Source organism: Ochotona princeps, chromosome 4, assembly GCF_030435755.1.
Source record: "Ochotona princeps isolate mOchPri1 chromosome 4, mOchPri1.hap1, whole genome shotgun sequence".
In the NCBI taxonomy this organism is placed as follows: Eukaryota; Metazoa; Chordata; class Mammalia; order Lagomorpha; family Ochotonidae; genus Ochotona; species Ochotona princeps.
Genome location: NC_080835.1, coordinates 2566214 through 2580381, shown reverse-complemented (window position 1 = coordinate 2580381; position 14168 = coordinate 2566214). Strand labels below are relative to the sequence as shown.

The 14168-nt window shown below is 59.4% G+C and overlaps 1 protein-coding gene across 1 annotated transcript; it reads right to left on the bottom strand.

The window, feature by feature from the left end:
* Positions 1–8733: 8733 nt before the first annotated feature.
* Positions 8734–11390, bottom strand: FGF19 (fibroblast growth factor 19). Its single transcript, XM_012930654.2, has 3 exons — positions 11166–11390; positions 10852–10955; positions 8734–9221 (listed from the first exon to the last, which is right to left on the bottom strand). The coding sequence occupies exons 1-3, from the start codon at positions 11377–11379 to the stop codon at positions 8913–8915; spliced, it is 627 nt and encodes a 208-aa protein (XP_012786108.2). The 5' UTR covers positions 11380–11390; the 3' UTR covers positions 8734–8912.
* Positions 11391–14168: the final 2778 nt, after the last annotated feature.

Genomic DNA, 14168 nt, shown 5'->3' with positions numbered 1-14168 from the left:
ATGGAAGTACCTTCGTGGAATGTACCTCTGTGAGGTGTGCCTCTGTGGAGCGTACCTCCATGGGATGTACCTCCGTGGGGGCGTACCTCCGTGGAATGTACCTCCATGGGAGCACCTTCATGGAATGTACCTCTGTGAGGTGTGCCTCCGTGGAGTGTACTTCCGTGGGGCATACCTCCGTGGGCATGCCTCCGTGGGATGTACCTCCATGGGAGTACCTTCGTGGAATGTACCTCTGTGAGGTGTGCCTCTGTGGAGCGTACTTCTGTGGGATGTACTTCTGTGGAACTTCCGTGTGATGTACCTCCGTGGGGCGTACCTCCGTGGGATGTACCTCCATGGGGAGCACCTTCATGGAATGTACCTCTGTGAGGTGTGCCTCCGTGGAGTGTACTTCCGTGGGGCATACCTCCGTGGGCGTGCCTCCGTGGGATGTACCTCCATGAGAGTACCTTCGTGGAATGTACCTCTGTGAGGTGTGCCTCTGTGGAGCGTACTTCTGTGGGATGTACTTCCGTGGAACTTCCGTGGGATGTACCTCCGTGGGGCGTACCTCCGTGGGATATACCTCCATGGGAGCACCTTCGTGGAATGTACCTCTGTGAGGTGTGCCTCTGTGAAGCATACTTCCGTGGGATGTACTTCCGTGAGACTTCCGTGGGATGTACCTCTGTGGGGCGTACCTCCATGGGATATATCTCCATGGGAGCACCTTGGTGGAATGTACCTCTGTGAGATGTACCTCCGTGGGATGTGTCTCCTTGGGTTGTACCTCCGTGGGGCATGTCTCCATGGGGTGTACCTCCATGAGTGTACCTCTCTGGGTCATACATCCGTGGGTTGTACCTCCGTGGGGCGTACCTCCGTGGGGTGTGCATCTTCACAGGCAGCTGTTAGCTCATGCGCTCCTCCACGGTGGCCGCTTGCTACCTGGATACCCGGAAGCAGAGCAGGGCAACCTTCTGCTCTTGACCCTAGAACCTGCCACCAGCGTTGGCCCTTCCCCTAAGAATGTCAGCTCCTCCCTCTCAGCTTCCCTCCAGCCATTAGCAGGGAGCAGTGGAGGGGAGCGGAACAGCCAGCATTCATACCCTTTGCCCGAAGGGATGTGACCACCAGGCCGCGGCTAACCCCAGCCACAGCCCTGGTCCCAGTGAGTGGCTTTTTCTTTCTTGTATTTTACTTCAAAGAGTAACAGAGAGAGGAAATAGAATGATACTCACCCGCTGTTGTGCAGTCCCGCAATGGCCAGAGCTAGGCTGATCTAAAGCACCCGGATGGGACACTGGGACCCTGGGGATTAGCCTCACACCTGGCCCCCGGCACATCAGCACTGGAGCAGCCAGGACTCGAACTGGCATTCCGATGTGGAGTGCTTGTGGTGTACGTGGTATTGTATGTGTCGGCATAGCCTGCCATGCCACGCGGGCTGCAGTGGATGGCTGGGGCTGGCCCACAGCCAGTGCACTCACATCCCACTGCAGCGCCCTGCTCTGTTTGGCCTCTGCCTTAAGCATCCCTAACAGGATGCAAATGTTAAGTAAACAGCTGCCAGACAGCATTGTTTCCAGAGCAGGGCCGTGCTAACTTGTTCGGTTTTGATACAACTTTACCCCAAGCCTTTTTCTCTCTGCTGCTGGTAGAATCCACCAGTGTGGGGTCCACGGACAAGGAGAGCCACATGGTCCCGAGCACACCCCGCCTCCTCCCACTCCCCGGGCCACAGCTGCAGCCACAGAGAGCTTTCCTGGCAGCCCCAACCTGGGCCGGCTGCTCCAGAGACCTCTCGCCGGCTCTTTGGCTTGCGGGCTCGCCAGCTCGCGGGCGTGCGGGCTCGCGGGCACCGTCTCCTCCCAGGTCCTCATGTGTGCCTCCCCACAGTGTCTCCTTGGTGCCAGCAGTGAGAGCGCAGCCCACAGCCCACGTGGACCTGCTTTGTCAAGGCCCTGCCTCCAAGGGCAGTCACATTTTGATATGCACGAGAGGTCCAGAGCTCGGTGCATGGATTCCATGCTTGCACACGCACTCCCACATGCTCCCACATTGCACACACGCACACACACACTATGCCCACACATGTACGCCCATACATACATGTATGTTGCAAGGGTTTCAAACACAGAAACCGACTGTACACATGAGCTGCTGTGCTTTCTGCCTCGCAAGTCGCAAGCTCTGGCTCGCCGCGAGCCCGGTCCACCGGAGCAGGCGTCATGGCGGGCAGGCATCAGGTCCGTCTCTAAGGTCCATACTGGGAGTTCCTCCCCTGCACGACACTCCCAAGCCCCAGGCAGGCCCCTGGGCCTCTGGTTCCCTGCGGTGGCTCGTCTCCCAAGCAGTGTGTGGTTTCCTCTGGATGCCACGGGCTCGCTGGCAGCCCCGCCAGGACCCTGTCTCTGCTGCTGCTGCAGCCGCCCGCCTCCCTGCAAACACCCGCCCCAAGCCTGCACTTCTCTAACAGAAATGCGTTTGAAGCAGTCCAGGGCTGCCCTCCGCCCAGCATATGAACAGTGTGGATTCAGCATTTGCAGGGGCGTGATGACACAGAGAGCTCAGCCTCCTCGTGCTACGCTGGCAGTGCAGTGCACATGGGTTCGAGGCCTGGCCGCCTCACTTCTGCTCCAGCTCCGGGCTAACACACTGAGACAACTACACACAGTGGCCTCTGCACTCGCCTGGGAGACCAGATGTGGTCCAACTCATGCCAGCTTCAGTCCGGCCGGCCCAAGTGTTATGGTCACTCGGGGAGCCACCCAAGGATGCACTCTTGCGTTCCCTCCCACACATCTCTAGGACTCTGCATTTCAAATAGGTAAATGCCCACTACCACGTCTTGGTGTATCGTACTTAAAAGTGTCCGCTCCAGCTGTGGGCGTCGGGCAGAGAGTGGCGGAGCGCTCGGCCTCCATCTCTGGCCCCAAGCGAGACACCCTCACCTCCAAGACAAGCAAGCTGCGGCCGGATTCCTCTGCACCTGAAACAGCTATGGCCAAGCTGCGGGTTGGCACAACCGCCATCCTCCCGGGCTCCCGCAGGAAGCCTGGGACCCGTTGCTGGTGGTGGGTACTACACTAACAGCCAGGTGGGCATGCAGGGTGCAAGGCGGGAGGGAGGTACCGGTGGAGATGAGGGGACCCAGAGGGTGAGCCAGGGGCTACCTGATGGGAACTAGGCAAGGCAAATTTCACTTAGTGGAAGGCATCTGTGGCTGTCGGGGGTCATCGCGGTGACTGCCCGGGTCATTGAGGTGGTGGTGGTGGCAGCGGGGCTGGGCTGGCGCCTGCAGGCACTGGAGAGCCCGTGAGCTACAGGGCCATTCCTGGCTGCCTGTGAGGAAGTGTAGTTAGTGGGCACGAACGAACCAAAACCCACCAGCCCCCAAAACCACGGAGATGGGGCTGAAGAAATTCGTTGATTCTATAGAATATATACAGCATCCAGAGTGATATTCAGCAACACATAGAGTAGTGCTTGCAGTAATGTATGGCAATATGCCTAGTAATACCGGTAATATTTGCAATAATATGTAGCAATGTATAGTAAACTAGAGTAATGTATAGTAATATATAATAATCTATGGAATACAAAAATACAAAATACAAAAAATGCATAGTATGTGGTACTATATAGCTATATAATACAATGTATAAACAATATACAGTTAACGGTAATATATAAAATTATATATAGTTATATAGTAATGTATAATAAATAATACATATTAAGATATATTTTATATAACTATAATACACTTAAAGTAACATAAATATATAATGTATAATTCTATAGAAATGTATACTTATATATAGTAATGTGATGATATATATGTATATATTTTTAAAGATTTATTTATTTTTATTACAAAGTCAGATATACACAGAGGAGGAGAGACAGAGAGGAAGACCTTCCGTCCGATGATTCACTCCCCAAGTGAGCGCAACGGCCGGAGTTGAGCTGATCAGGAGCCAGGAGCTTCTTCCTGGTCTCCCATGCAGGTGCAGGACCCCAAGGCTTTGGGCCGTCCTCCACTGCTTTCCCAGGCCACAGGCAGGGAGCTGGATGGGAGGTGGGTCTGCCAAGAGCAGAACCAGTGCCCATATGGGATCCTGGTTCGTTCAAGGCGACGACTTTACCGATAGGCTTCTGTGTAGGGCCCTACAGTAATACATTGTAATGTATGGTAATATATAGTAATATGTAATGACATATAATAACATGATATCTAAATATACAGTAATGTATATAACAATATATGCCAATATCTAGTAATGTGTAGTAATATATAGTCATATGTATATAATAATATATGGAATATAAAATACATAATATAGTAAGATATAGTTACACGGTAATAAAGAAATAATACATATAGTTATATAGGAATATAAAATATGTAAAATGTGTAATATATAGTAATATGTGGTAACACATAATAGCATACAGGAATACATAAAATATGTAGTCATATATAGTAATATAGAATAAGATTTATATAGTAACAAGCAGGAATATATTAACATATATGGTAATAGGTACAGTTGTATAGTGGTAACAGCTCTGTCAGCAGGAGCATGGTGCTGTCTGCAATCGGGGCCATCCTGATGGCCTTCGCGGTCCTCACGGTGGCTGCCCGGGTCATCGCGGTGGCTGCCCGGGCCATCGCGGTGGCGGGCCTGGTCATCCGCGCATTCCGCTTCCAGCAACGAGGGACCCCAGCAAGGCCCTGCGCGCACAAGCTTAGGTCTCACTTTCTAACTTCCATGATGGGAATCCCCACAGCCCAAGAGCGATGGCACGAAGCAGAGTAAGAAGGGGGTCAGAAGGAGGGGGAAGACGGGCAGGCAGGTGGCTGCAACAGAAAAAAACGAAACATGCGCTTTGCACCCGGGACCAGGAGGATTCCGGGCTCAGTGAGAATGAGGCCCCCGGAGCGCACCCACGGGGGGATTGCAGGAGCCCAACGGGGGCTTGGTCAGTCCGTGGAGGCTGTTAAAGCCGCCTGCCTCTCCACGTGTTCACACCAGTCCGGCACTGTGGCCTGCCGGGGAAGCTGCCAGCGGGGCCATCCCGTCCCGAATTGGAATTCTGCTATTCCATATCCAGTCCTGGCACCCACTGACACCCATCCTGGGAGGCAGCAGCCAAGGCCCAGCTCCTCGGGGCCCTGCACCTGTGTGGGAGACCCGGTAGAGGCTCTGGATGCTTAACCGGCTCAGCTCTGGCCTTGGCGGCCATCTGGGGAGCGACTGAGCATTCTTGGCCTCTCCTACGCTTTCAAATAAAAGCTAAAATAAAATAAACAGACACAAAAACCACCGCACGGAGGCGCCGGCGTTGTGGCGTGTCACATTAAGCCTTTGTCTGTAGTGCTGGCAATCCACACAGATGCCGGCTCAAGAGCTGGCTGTGCCGTGTCTGATCCTGTTCCCTGCTAAAGCAGAGCATGGCTCAAGGGTGTGGGCTGCATGGGCGAGCTGGAGGAAGCGCCTGGCTCCTGGCTGCAGCCTTGCGTTTAGGAATCAAATCAGCGGATGTATCTCTCTTGTTTGCTCACTCTCTCTCTCTAATGCTGCCTTTCGAAATAAATTAAAAAAAAAAACTGAAATGTGGAGGGCCCAGCGCGATGCTTATCGGCTAACGTCCTCATCTTGAACGCGCTGGAATCCCATATGGGGGCCAGTTCATGCCTGGCTGCTCCACTCCCCATCCAGCTCCCAGATGCAGCCTGTCCCCCTCCGGTCTTTGGGGGGTGTTGAGCCGGTGTGGGAGATGCTGGGGCACTGCTGTGGGCTTCCCTCTGGGAGACCATCACTTTGAGCCCAGGCGTCCCGGTCTCATAGCACGCATCGGGAGCAGGAGTGCATCTGTCCTGTTTGCCAAAGGGAGCAGAGGGGAGAGCAAGGAGAGAAAGCAGAAGCTCCGAGGGCCCAGCCTTCTCGGTGAGGTGCCACCCAGTCCTTTGCTGCTGTCCGCGGAGCTGGCTGGCACCGGGCTGGCCCCGGGAGCCCCAGGGCCGTCACACTCAGGCGCCGGTGACGGATGAGGGGGACTTCCCGGGTCCCTGGCTTCTGCCTCCAGACCGTCTCCCCCCACCACGGATTTCAGCCCCCCAAAGGCTTGTCCAGGGCGGCAGCCTGACCCCCCATCAACCTCTTCTACCTTCTGCCTCACCTCTGTGGTGTGGAGCCATAGCTAACGGGACCATACCAGGCCCAGGAGCTCCAGGGCAGTGAACAGGCCGCTGCGTCTCTCTCGGCTGACTTTGGCCGTGGGTCAGTAGCTGGCCATGAGCCACTGTGATGAAGAGTCCCTGGGTTCGCTCCATCAGCAGAACACACAGACCAGACAGCCAGGCAACCTCTCTCAGCACCCCACGGTCAATTCAGGGGCCAGCGCCATGTCTCAACTGGCCAGTCTTCCACCTGCAAGTCCCAACACTCCCCGTATGGATTGCAGCCACCTGGGGGAATGGACCACAGAGGATGCTCTTTGGAAGGGTGTGTACTCTCTGTCCTCATCCCCTTCTGCCTTGCTTGCAACATCAGATATAGAGAGGAGGAGAGATAGAAAGACATTCAGTCACCCACCCACGTCCTCCAGGCTGCCCGAGTCAGTCCCCACTTCATTAGCTGCCAGGGTGACCAGCTTGAGCCTTGCTCTCCCAGCCTGCCCTGCAGCCAGGGGTGGCCCAGAGACACAGGGTCCCAGCTTGCAGGACTCATCCTGGCGTGGGTACAGACTTTCAGCTGGAGCCGAGACCCAAGGCGGGGATGCTGACGAATGTTGTCTCCCACCAGGGTTTTCCTCGGAGCGGCTCTGCCCTCTGCTCACCAGGACATGGGGCGAGTGCCAGGGATTGTCCTAAGGGGAAGGTTGCTGCTGGCATCTCCTGCGTACAGAGCGGGCACGCCGCTAAAACCATAACCCACCAGACCACCTGACTCCTGAAAAGAAGCATCAGTGCTTCGAAAAGCTCGTGGGAAAACAGAACTAAGCCTCTGGAGCAGGTGTTTGGTCCAGGAAGGATGCTGGCATGCCTTGCCTTCGCGGGGCAGCCTGGGTCCCAGTCCTGGCCACCCCGAGGGGCAGCAGCCACAGCCCACGTCAGGGGTTTGCCTGCCACCCCCGGGGACACCAGGATTGCCTGTCCTACCTCTGGGTTTCAGCCCAGGGCACTCCCAGGTCTCACAGACATTTGGGAAGCAGCCCAAAAGACGGAAAGCTTTCTCCCTCAAATAAAATAAAAAAATAATTTCCTATTGGCAAAATAAACTTAAAAAAAAAATTCAGGCCCCGGCACAGTAGCCTAGCAGCTAAAGTCCTGGCCTTGCATGTGCCGAGATCCCATGTGGATGCTGGTTTGTGTCCCGGTCGCCTCACTTCCCATCCAGTTCCCTGCTTGTGGCCTGAGAAAGCAGTCGAGGATGGCCCAAAGCCTTGGGACCCTGCACCCGTGTGGGAGACCCTGAAAGAAATTCCTGGTTCCCGGCATCAGATTGGCGCAGCACCAACCGTAGGGCTCACTTGGGGAGTGAACCATCGGACGGAAGATCTTCCTCTCTGTCTCTCCTCCTCTCTGTACATCTGACTTTGTAATAAAAATAAATAAATCTTAAAAAAGAAGAATTAGACAAACAGATCTTCTATCTGCTCATGCCCCCCAAAACGGATGCGAGGCTGAGGCTGGTCCAGACCAAAGCCGGGAGCCAGCAGTCTCTGCACCTTCCACACGGATGGGGAAATGACAACCCGAGGGATGCTGATGTTGAAGGAAGCAGCTTAAGCCACCGCATCGTGACACTGGCCCCAAAGCCAACCTGCTGCCCACTCAGCGTTGGCTGCAGACATCACTGTCCGAGGGCACCGCGGCTGCAGCTCCTGGCAGCGACTGCCCTGCTGGTCAGGATGGTCCAGCGGTGGTAGGAGGCAGAGTGGTGGCCAGCCAGTCTGTGCCAGCCTCCCACCTTTGCTTCACCTAACCCCACTGAAAAAACAATGATTTATTCAAAAGGCAAGAGTTACAGAGTGAGAGAGACCTCCCCAATTGGCCACAGCGGGGCCAGGCTGAAGCCAGGGGCCCGCGGTTCCATCCAGGTCTCCCAGGCGGGTGCAGGGTCCCAGGCACGTGGGCCATCCTCTGCTGCTTCCCCATGCACCATGGCGAGTGGCACAGCCAGGACTCCAACAGGATGCTGGCAACCCGCAGTGGCAGTCCGACTGAGCCAAGGCCGGACCTTGCTGCCCACCCCGCCGGGGTGCCCTGAGGGTTTCTCCTGCACTCCCCCTCCCTCCCTCCCGAACTTCCCACCAGGCGACCACAGTACAACTTGGGATACAAACCAAGTCCGTTTTAATGTAGAAACCACAACATACACGCATAAATATCATTTGGGGTATAAATAAAGTAAGAAAATAAGAGATGTACGTTATCAGAATAAATTACTCATAAACAGTCACGTTGGCACCTGCTCCGCGATGTTGCCGGAAGCGGTGGCTGGGGCAGATGGAATCGGGGAGGGGGTGCAGGGCCTGGAGCCCCATCCCACAGCACCCACGGGTGGGTCTGGAGCCCGACTCCATCACCTCGCAACCCTGCAGCCACGTGACCAGGAGCTGCTGGGGCTGCACCGCAATGACCTGTCAGTGCGAACACTTGCCTGTTGCGTTTGAAAACCGCTGCCCCAGCTCCAGAGGAGCGAGCCCCCATCGGCAGAGGTATTCAAGCCGAGGGGAGCTGGGCAGGCAGGAGGGAGGGCTTGCAAATTTTATAATCATACCCAAGTCTGGAGCCTGAGAAGCCAGTCCAGCCTGGGGCAAAACTTGAAATATGTACAACTTCTAAGCGATTCTTCCTAGAGCTAAAGCAGAATACAGATTGGGGACCGTCCCAGGCGACGCCACACCAGCCTGGGTCACTTCTGGAAGCTGGGGCTCTTCACCAGCCCCCGCTTGGTGGCCATTCCAAATGGGTCCATGCTGTCGGTCTCCAGGGGCGAGAAAGGGTCTGCTTGCGGGTGGTCAGCGGGGGCCGCCACCTCCTCCGAGGCCGCGGGCAGCACCGGCAGGAAGTGGGACAGGGGCAGGAAGCCACGGCTCCGCTGCAGCTGCCTCTGCCTGGCGCTGCCCAGGGACACGGGCAGCTGGTACCTCCTGGAGCGGTACACGTTATAGCCAGAGCTGATCTCCTCTTCGAAGGCGCAGTCCTCCTCCGAGTACTGTAGCTGTGGGAGATGCGGGTGGTTGTGAACACCTGCCCACTCCCACACCACAGACAGACCCTCACACCCCAGGGTGCGCGAGAAGGGTGGCATTTCTTTTTATGCAAAAGGACGCGCGTGGGCGCAACGCCATACAGGTATGCGGCAGCTCCACCTGGACCCTGAGCTGGAACACCCAGGAAACCACAGCCCCTGTGGGTACCCCCTGGGGCATCCCTGGCACCCCCTGGAAAAAGGCTCAGAACCTCCCCCACTCCGGAGGGAGCTGTGACTTCCTCGCAGGGGCTGGGCCCCACAGCAGCTCCCTCCCTCTGGCTCCCCACCCCCTACCCCCACTCATTTGCTCGAAGAGAGCGGGCAGCCAGCCAGGAAGGGCAGCCCCTCCCCCCCGCCGAGGGACAGAGCCTGGACCCAGCGGGGAACCGGAAATGTGTGGGGGAAGCGGAGGGGGAACGCGCGGCCCTGGCCTCGGCCAGCTCGCCGGCATCACCGGCATCACCCACCCACGAGGGCAAGAGGACAGCGCGAGGCGGGGAGGGCCCCACGGAGGTCAGTGAACTGCAGGTGCCCAGCGCGGGCGATAAGCCGCCGCCACGCCTGCACTCGGCGCGGCTGCCCCCGACAAAGCCTTGGCCTCCGCCGGGATTCTTGTTGAATTAAAAAATAAAAGTTGGGGGTGGGGGCGCCCTTCCCTTCTCCAGGCGGGGAGTGAAATTAATTCCACGTTTTTCGCAGACGTCTGCATTTGTGCTCAGCCCCCAGCGAGATGGGCAGGCCAAGGATGTGAGGGGAGCCAGGGGGGCCTCTTCCCCCTCCTCGCCTCGGATTAGGGGCAGGAGGTGGGGGTGGGGTGGGGATTAGAGCCCAGGTTTCCCGCGCGCCCCTTCCAACCCGACGTCAAAATAACAAAAGTGGTGGGGGCGGGTGTCGTCTTTCAGCTCCTCCCCCGCCGGCTCCTGGCACGGAGAGCCAGCGCTCTGCGAGCACGCGGCGGCCCAGCGCGCGTCCCCCGCGCCCTGCGGCGCACAAAAGGCCGGCGGCCGAGGGCGGGAGCGCCGTCTGCCCCGGGCCCCCTCCGAGGGACCTCACACAGCCGCCCTGCAGCCGGGGGCCTCGGAGGGCGCGCTCCTTTGAACTCCCAGCCTTTGTCCCCGGCCCTGGAGCTTCCACATTCACTCACTTCCTGCCCCTGCCAGGGGAAGGTTGGAGGTGTCACCTACATTTCCCCAGCCACACGTCCTTTGGAATCCAGGTGTGCGCACCAGGGAAGGAAAGCCCACGTGGCAGGGTCATGTTAACCCACCTGCTTTCGTTTTTTTTTTTTCGCCTCCCTCTGCTTTGGTTTGAAACTTTTCAGAATATATATAATTCGTAGACACTCTCCCTCCCCCTTCCCTTTTTCCCCCCCATGGGGGGGTGAGGTTGAGGACCACACACGTGCGCACGGCAGAGGCCCGAGGTAGGCGCTTTCCTATTTAATATCAAAGGGAAGCCAAAGGACTTCCTCTTAGCGTCTGCGCCCCCCTCCCCACGCCCTGAACTCCGATTCTCTTTGCTGGCTGGGTTCCACGCACTGCTCGACCCCGTGAGCCCCGAGTGGAACCCGGCGTGCGGGGGGGGGGGGGGCACTTACCAGGCCCCGCATTCTGCCATCTGCGCCCATGCACAGGTACCGTACGCTGTGCACCCCCTTGATGGCCACGGTCCGCAGGGCGACAGCTCGAATCTCCAGCAAACCTGGGCGCAAGAGGAGTCAGAAGTTACAGCGGGGACCCGCGCGCGGGAGCCCGGCAACACGTGGGTGCCGCGGACCCAGGGTCGTATCTGCGCGCCGAGGTTCTCCAATTTGGGGTATCCGCAAGCGGGGGAAATGGGGAGGACAGGGGAAGGGGGCGCAGGATGCGGCTCCGGGCGGGGCGGGGCGGGGGCCCGGCGGCCCGCACTCACTGTGCGCGCTCTGGCTGCGCTCGCAGTCCACGGTGCCGTCGGTACGGATGCGCAAAAAGCAGTGCGAGAGGCCGTGGGCGCTGGTGGCGTACAGGTGCCGCAGGCGGATGGGCTCGCCCCAGCCGTAGTGCAGGTGCGGCCCCGCGTCGGACAAGGCCAGCGGCCGCCCCGTCGCGGCCAGCCAGAGAGTGGCTAGAACCAGAGCGCGGGCCATGGCTCCCCTGCTCCGCACGCCGACTACGATCGGGATGCGCTGCGGGGCCTGTGTGTGCGCAGGGGAGGAGCGGCGGTGGCCTGGGCGCGCAGCACTCTCCGACGGCGCGGCGGCTTCGGGCTGGCAGCCTTGCACCGCGCGCTGGTGTGCCTGGCCTGGCGGGACCGTGCCCGCGGCCCCGCAGCGTTTCTTATCGTGACCGCCGCAGGCCTCCGCCCCCCGCACACACCCACTCACACCCCGCCTCCAGCCCCAAACCCAGCCCCCTGCCCGAGCCCGAGCACCCCTCCCAGCCCCCTCCGGATCTGCGGGAGGAGGAGGAGAGGAAGGAGGAGGTGCAGAAGGAGGAGGGGTCGCTTTGGAAAACGAGGAAGGAGGTCCAGACCCCTGGACACGCCCGGCCACGGGCGCCTGGAACCCCGCGCCCGCGCTGGGCCTGCGTTGGCCCCCGAGCCCGGCTCCGTCCGTTAGCGTTTCCCGCGTCGTTCAGACCTGCTGGCGTTCTCCCCACTTTTTCTTTCGTGGTTCTCCGCCGCTCCCCCTCCCCCGGCCCCTGTGATCGGGTACAGCCCCCCCCCCCCCGACGGAGGCCTGGGCGCGGGCTCCAGCGGCGCAGACAATGGGGCGCGCTCGGGACCTCGCGGGCACTAGATGGCGCCTGCTCCCCAGGTTCGGCCTCCCCGTTCCGGAGCGGCTGGGGCCGCAGGCGTTTCGGTGCTGGGGTCCCCACGCGCTGGGAATGGGGGACGCCCGCACTGCCCAGGCGGGCCCGGGGCGGGGAGAGGGGCGGCTCTGCGGCTCCGGGCGGCGGCTTCCAAAGCACCGCCTGCCGAAGGGGCCTGGGCGCACCCCCCTCTCCATTCTTCCTCCGGTCCGCTCCTGGTTGGGGGGGGTTGGGGGGCGGTGGAGACGTGGCGCGCGGCACCCCGCCAGGCTGGGTTTCGGTGAGCCGAGGCGCGTGCAGGCGGGGCCGGTGCGTGGCGCGCCGCGGCTGTGCCGGACAGGGGCCTTCACAAAGAGCTGTGGTCGCGCGGGAGACCCTCGTGCCGCGTGTCTGGCTTCCAAAAGCCGTGGCTTCCACGAAGTCGAGTTCCTCCCCGTCTGTGGCTCCCGCGGCCATTGGGGAAAGAGTTAGGGTCCGTGCGGGCGCCAGCCGCTTTGAGGCGCAAGGCCCCCCGGAGGGGACGGAGAAGGGGAGGAGGTGCCCTTGGTTACACCGTCCCGCTCCCGGCTCTGCGCGCTTCTGAGGGACCCGGGGTGGTCTTCAGGGTCAGGGCTGTGCAGGCAGCTTAGGACGGTGCCGCGCTCCCCTGGATGCCCCAACTCTCGGCCAGGTGGAGGACCTGGGCCGCCCGCCCTGGGAGCGGGGAAGCTGGGGGAAGCTGGGGGCTGTCCCTGGTCACGCTTGCTGGCCTCCGGCCCGCGCTCCCTCCGTGGCCAGACCCCCGCTGGCCACTCCCTGGGGAGGTCGTAGACCCCCGCAGGCCGCCCGACACCCCATCCCCGGGGTGCAGGAGGAGACGCAGATGGACGGTCTGCAGAGGTGGTCAGACACGGTCGGCGAGGGCCGGTGCCCGGGGGGAGCCGGGTTCCCCAGCCTGGGCCAGGAGAGCCAGCAGGGGGCGTTGTGGTCAGCTGTTTGAGCGCCACTGGCCAGGACCTGGTCCAGGCCCCTGGACGCCTGGGCTGGCTTGAGTTTCTCAGGCGTAGTTGCATTTGCTCCTGAGCGTGCTGACCTGGCGTCCCGCCGCGGTGAGCAGGTTACTGTCTCACAGAGGGACCCCTGGCTTTGAGTCCTCCTCATAGCTGATTCCTGGCCATGTTGGGAGAGGGGGACTGGGAATTCCTCAATGTTAGCTCTCCCCACCCCCTTCCTTTATTTGAGAAAAGACCTGGTGGTTCACTTTGTTAGAACCGGAGCTGGGAGCTTCATCTGCTTCTCCCAGGAGGGTGGCAGGGAGCCGATGGTGTGAGCCAGCCCTCTCTGTGCCAGGGCGTGGGTTAGTGGGAGAGGGCAGTGAGGAGCCCCAGCTGTGTCACTGAGGTGCGTTTATAGCAGTTCAGAACTGTGCAACTACCAACACAGCTTGAGCAGCGGCCTCGGAGCGTGCCCCACATCGGGGACCCTGGGGTGGGTGGGAGGCTGGGTGTGGTTCTCCCCTTACCTCCCCGTTTCCCTGATGCAGGAAGGAAGGAAGAGAATGGGGAGACAATGGTCTCACCCACTTTCCTCTAGCCCTTGACCCTTTGCGCCCTAATCAAATATGTAAAGATTATCAACAAATTAAAAAAAGAGAAGAAGATATTATTTGACAAAAAAAAGAGAGAGATTGAGGTGCATTTTTAAAAGATTATTTGTTCATTGATGTACTTCCCAAATGCCCATAACGGCCGGTGCTGGACCAGGTCAAAGCCAGGAGCCAGGAGCCTCTTCCAGGTCTCCCACGCGGGTGCAGGGTCCCAGGCTTTGGGCCGTCCTCCACTGCTTTCCCAGGCCACAAACAGGGAGATGGATGGAACGTGGAGCTGCTGGGACTGTTGCCCGGATGGGATGGCAGCATCGCAGGTAGAGGATTGGCCTGCTACACCGTAACACTGGTCCCTATTTGTACTCGAGCGGCAGACACATACATCTACCCACATACGCAGAGGGCGCGACAGAGGGCTGGGCAGCAAGATCTTCACTGCCCAAATGACCCCAGACAACCGCAGCCAGGCCGGAAAGGGGCTAGGAGTTTGTCACTCTCCCCAGGCCACCCCCCGTGTGGGTACTTGGGACCCAGCGACTC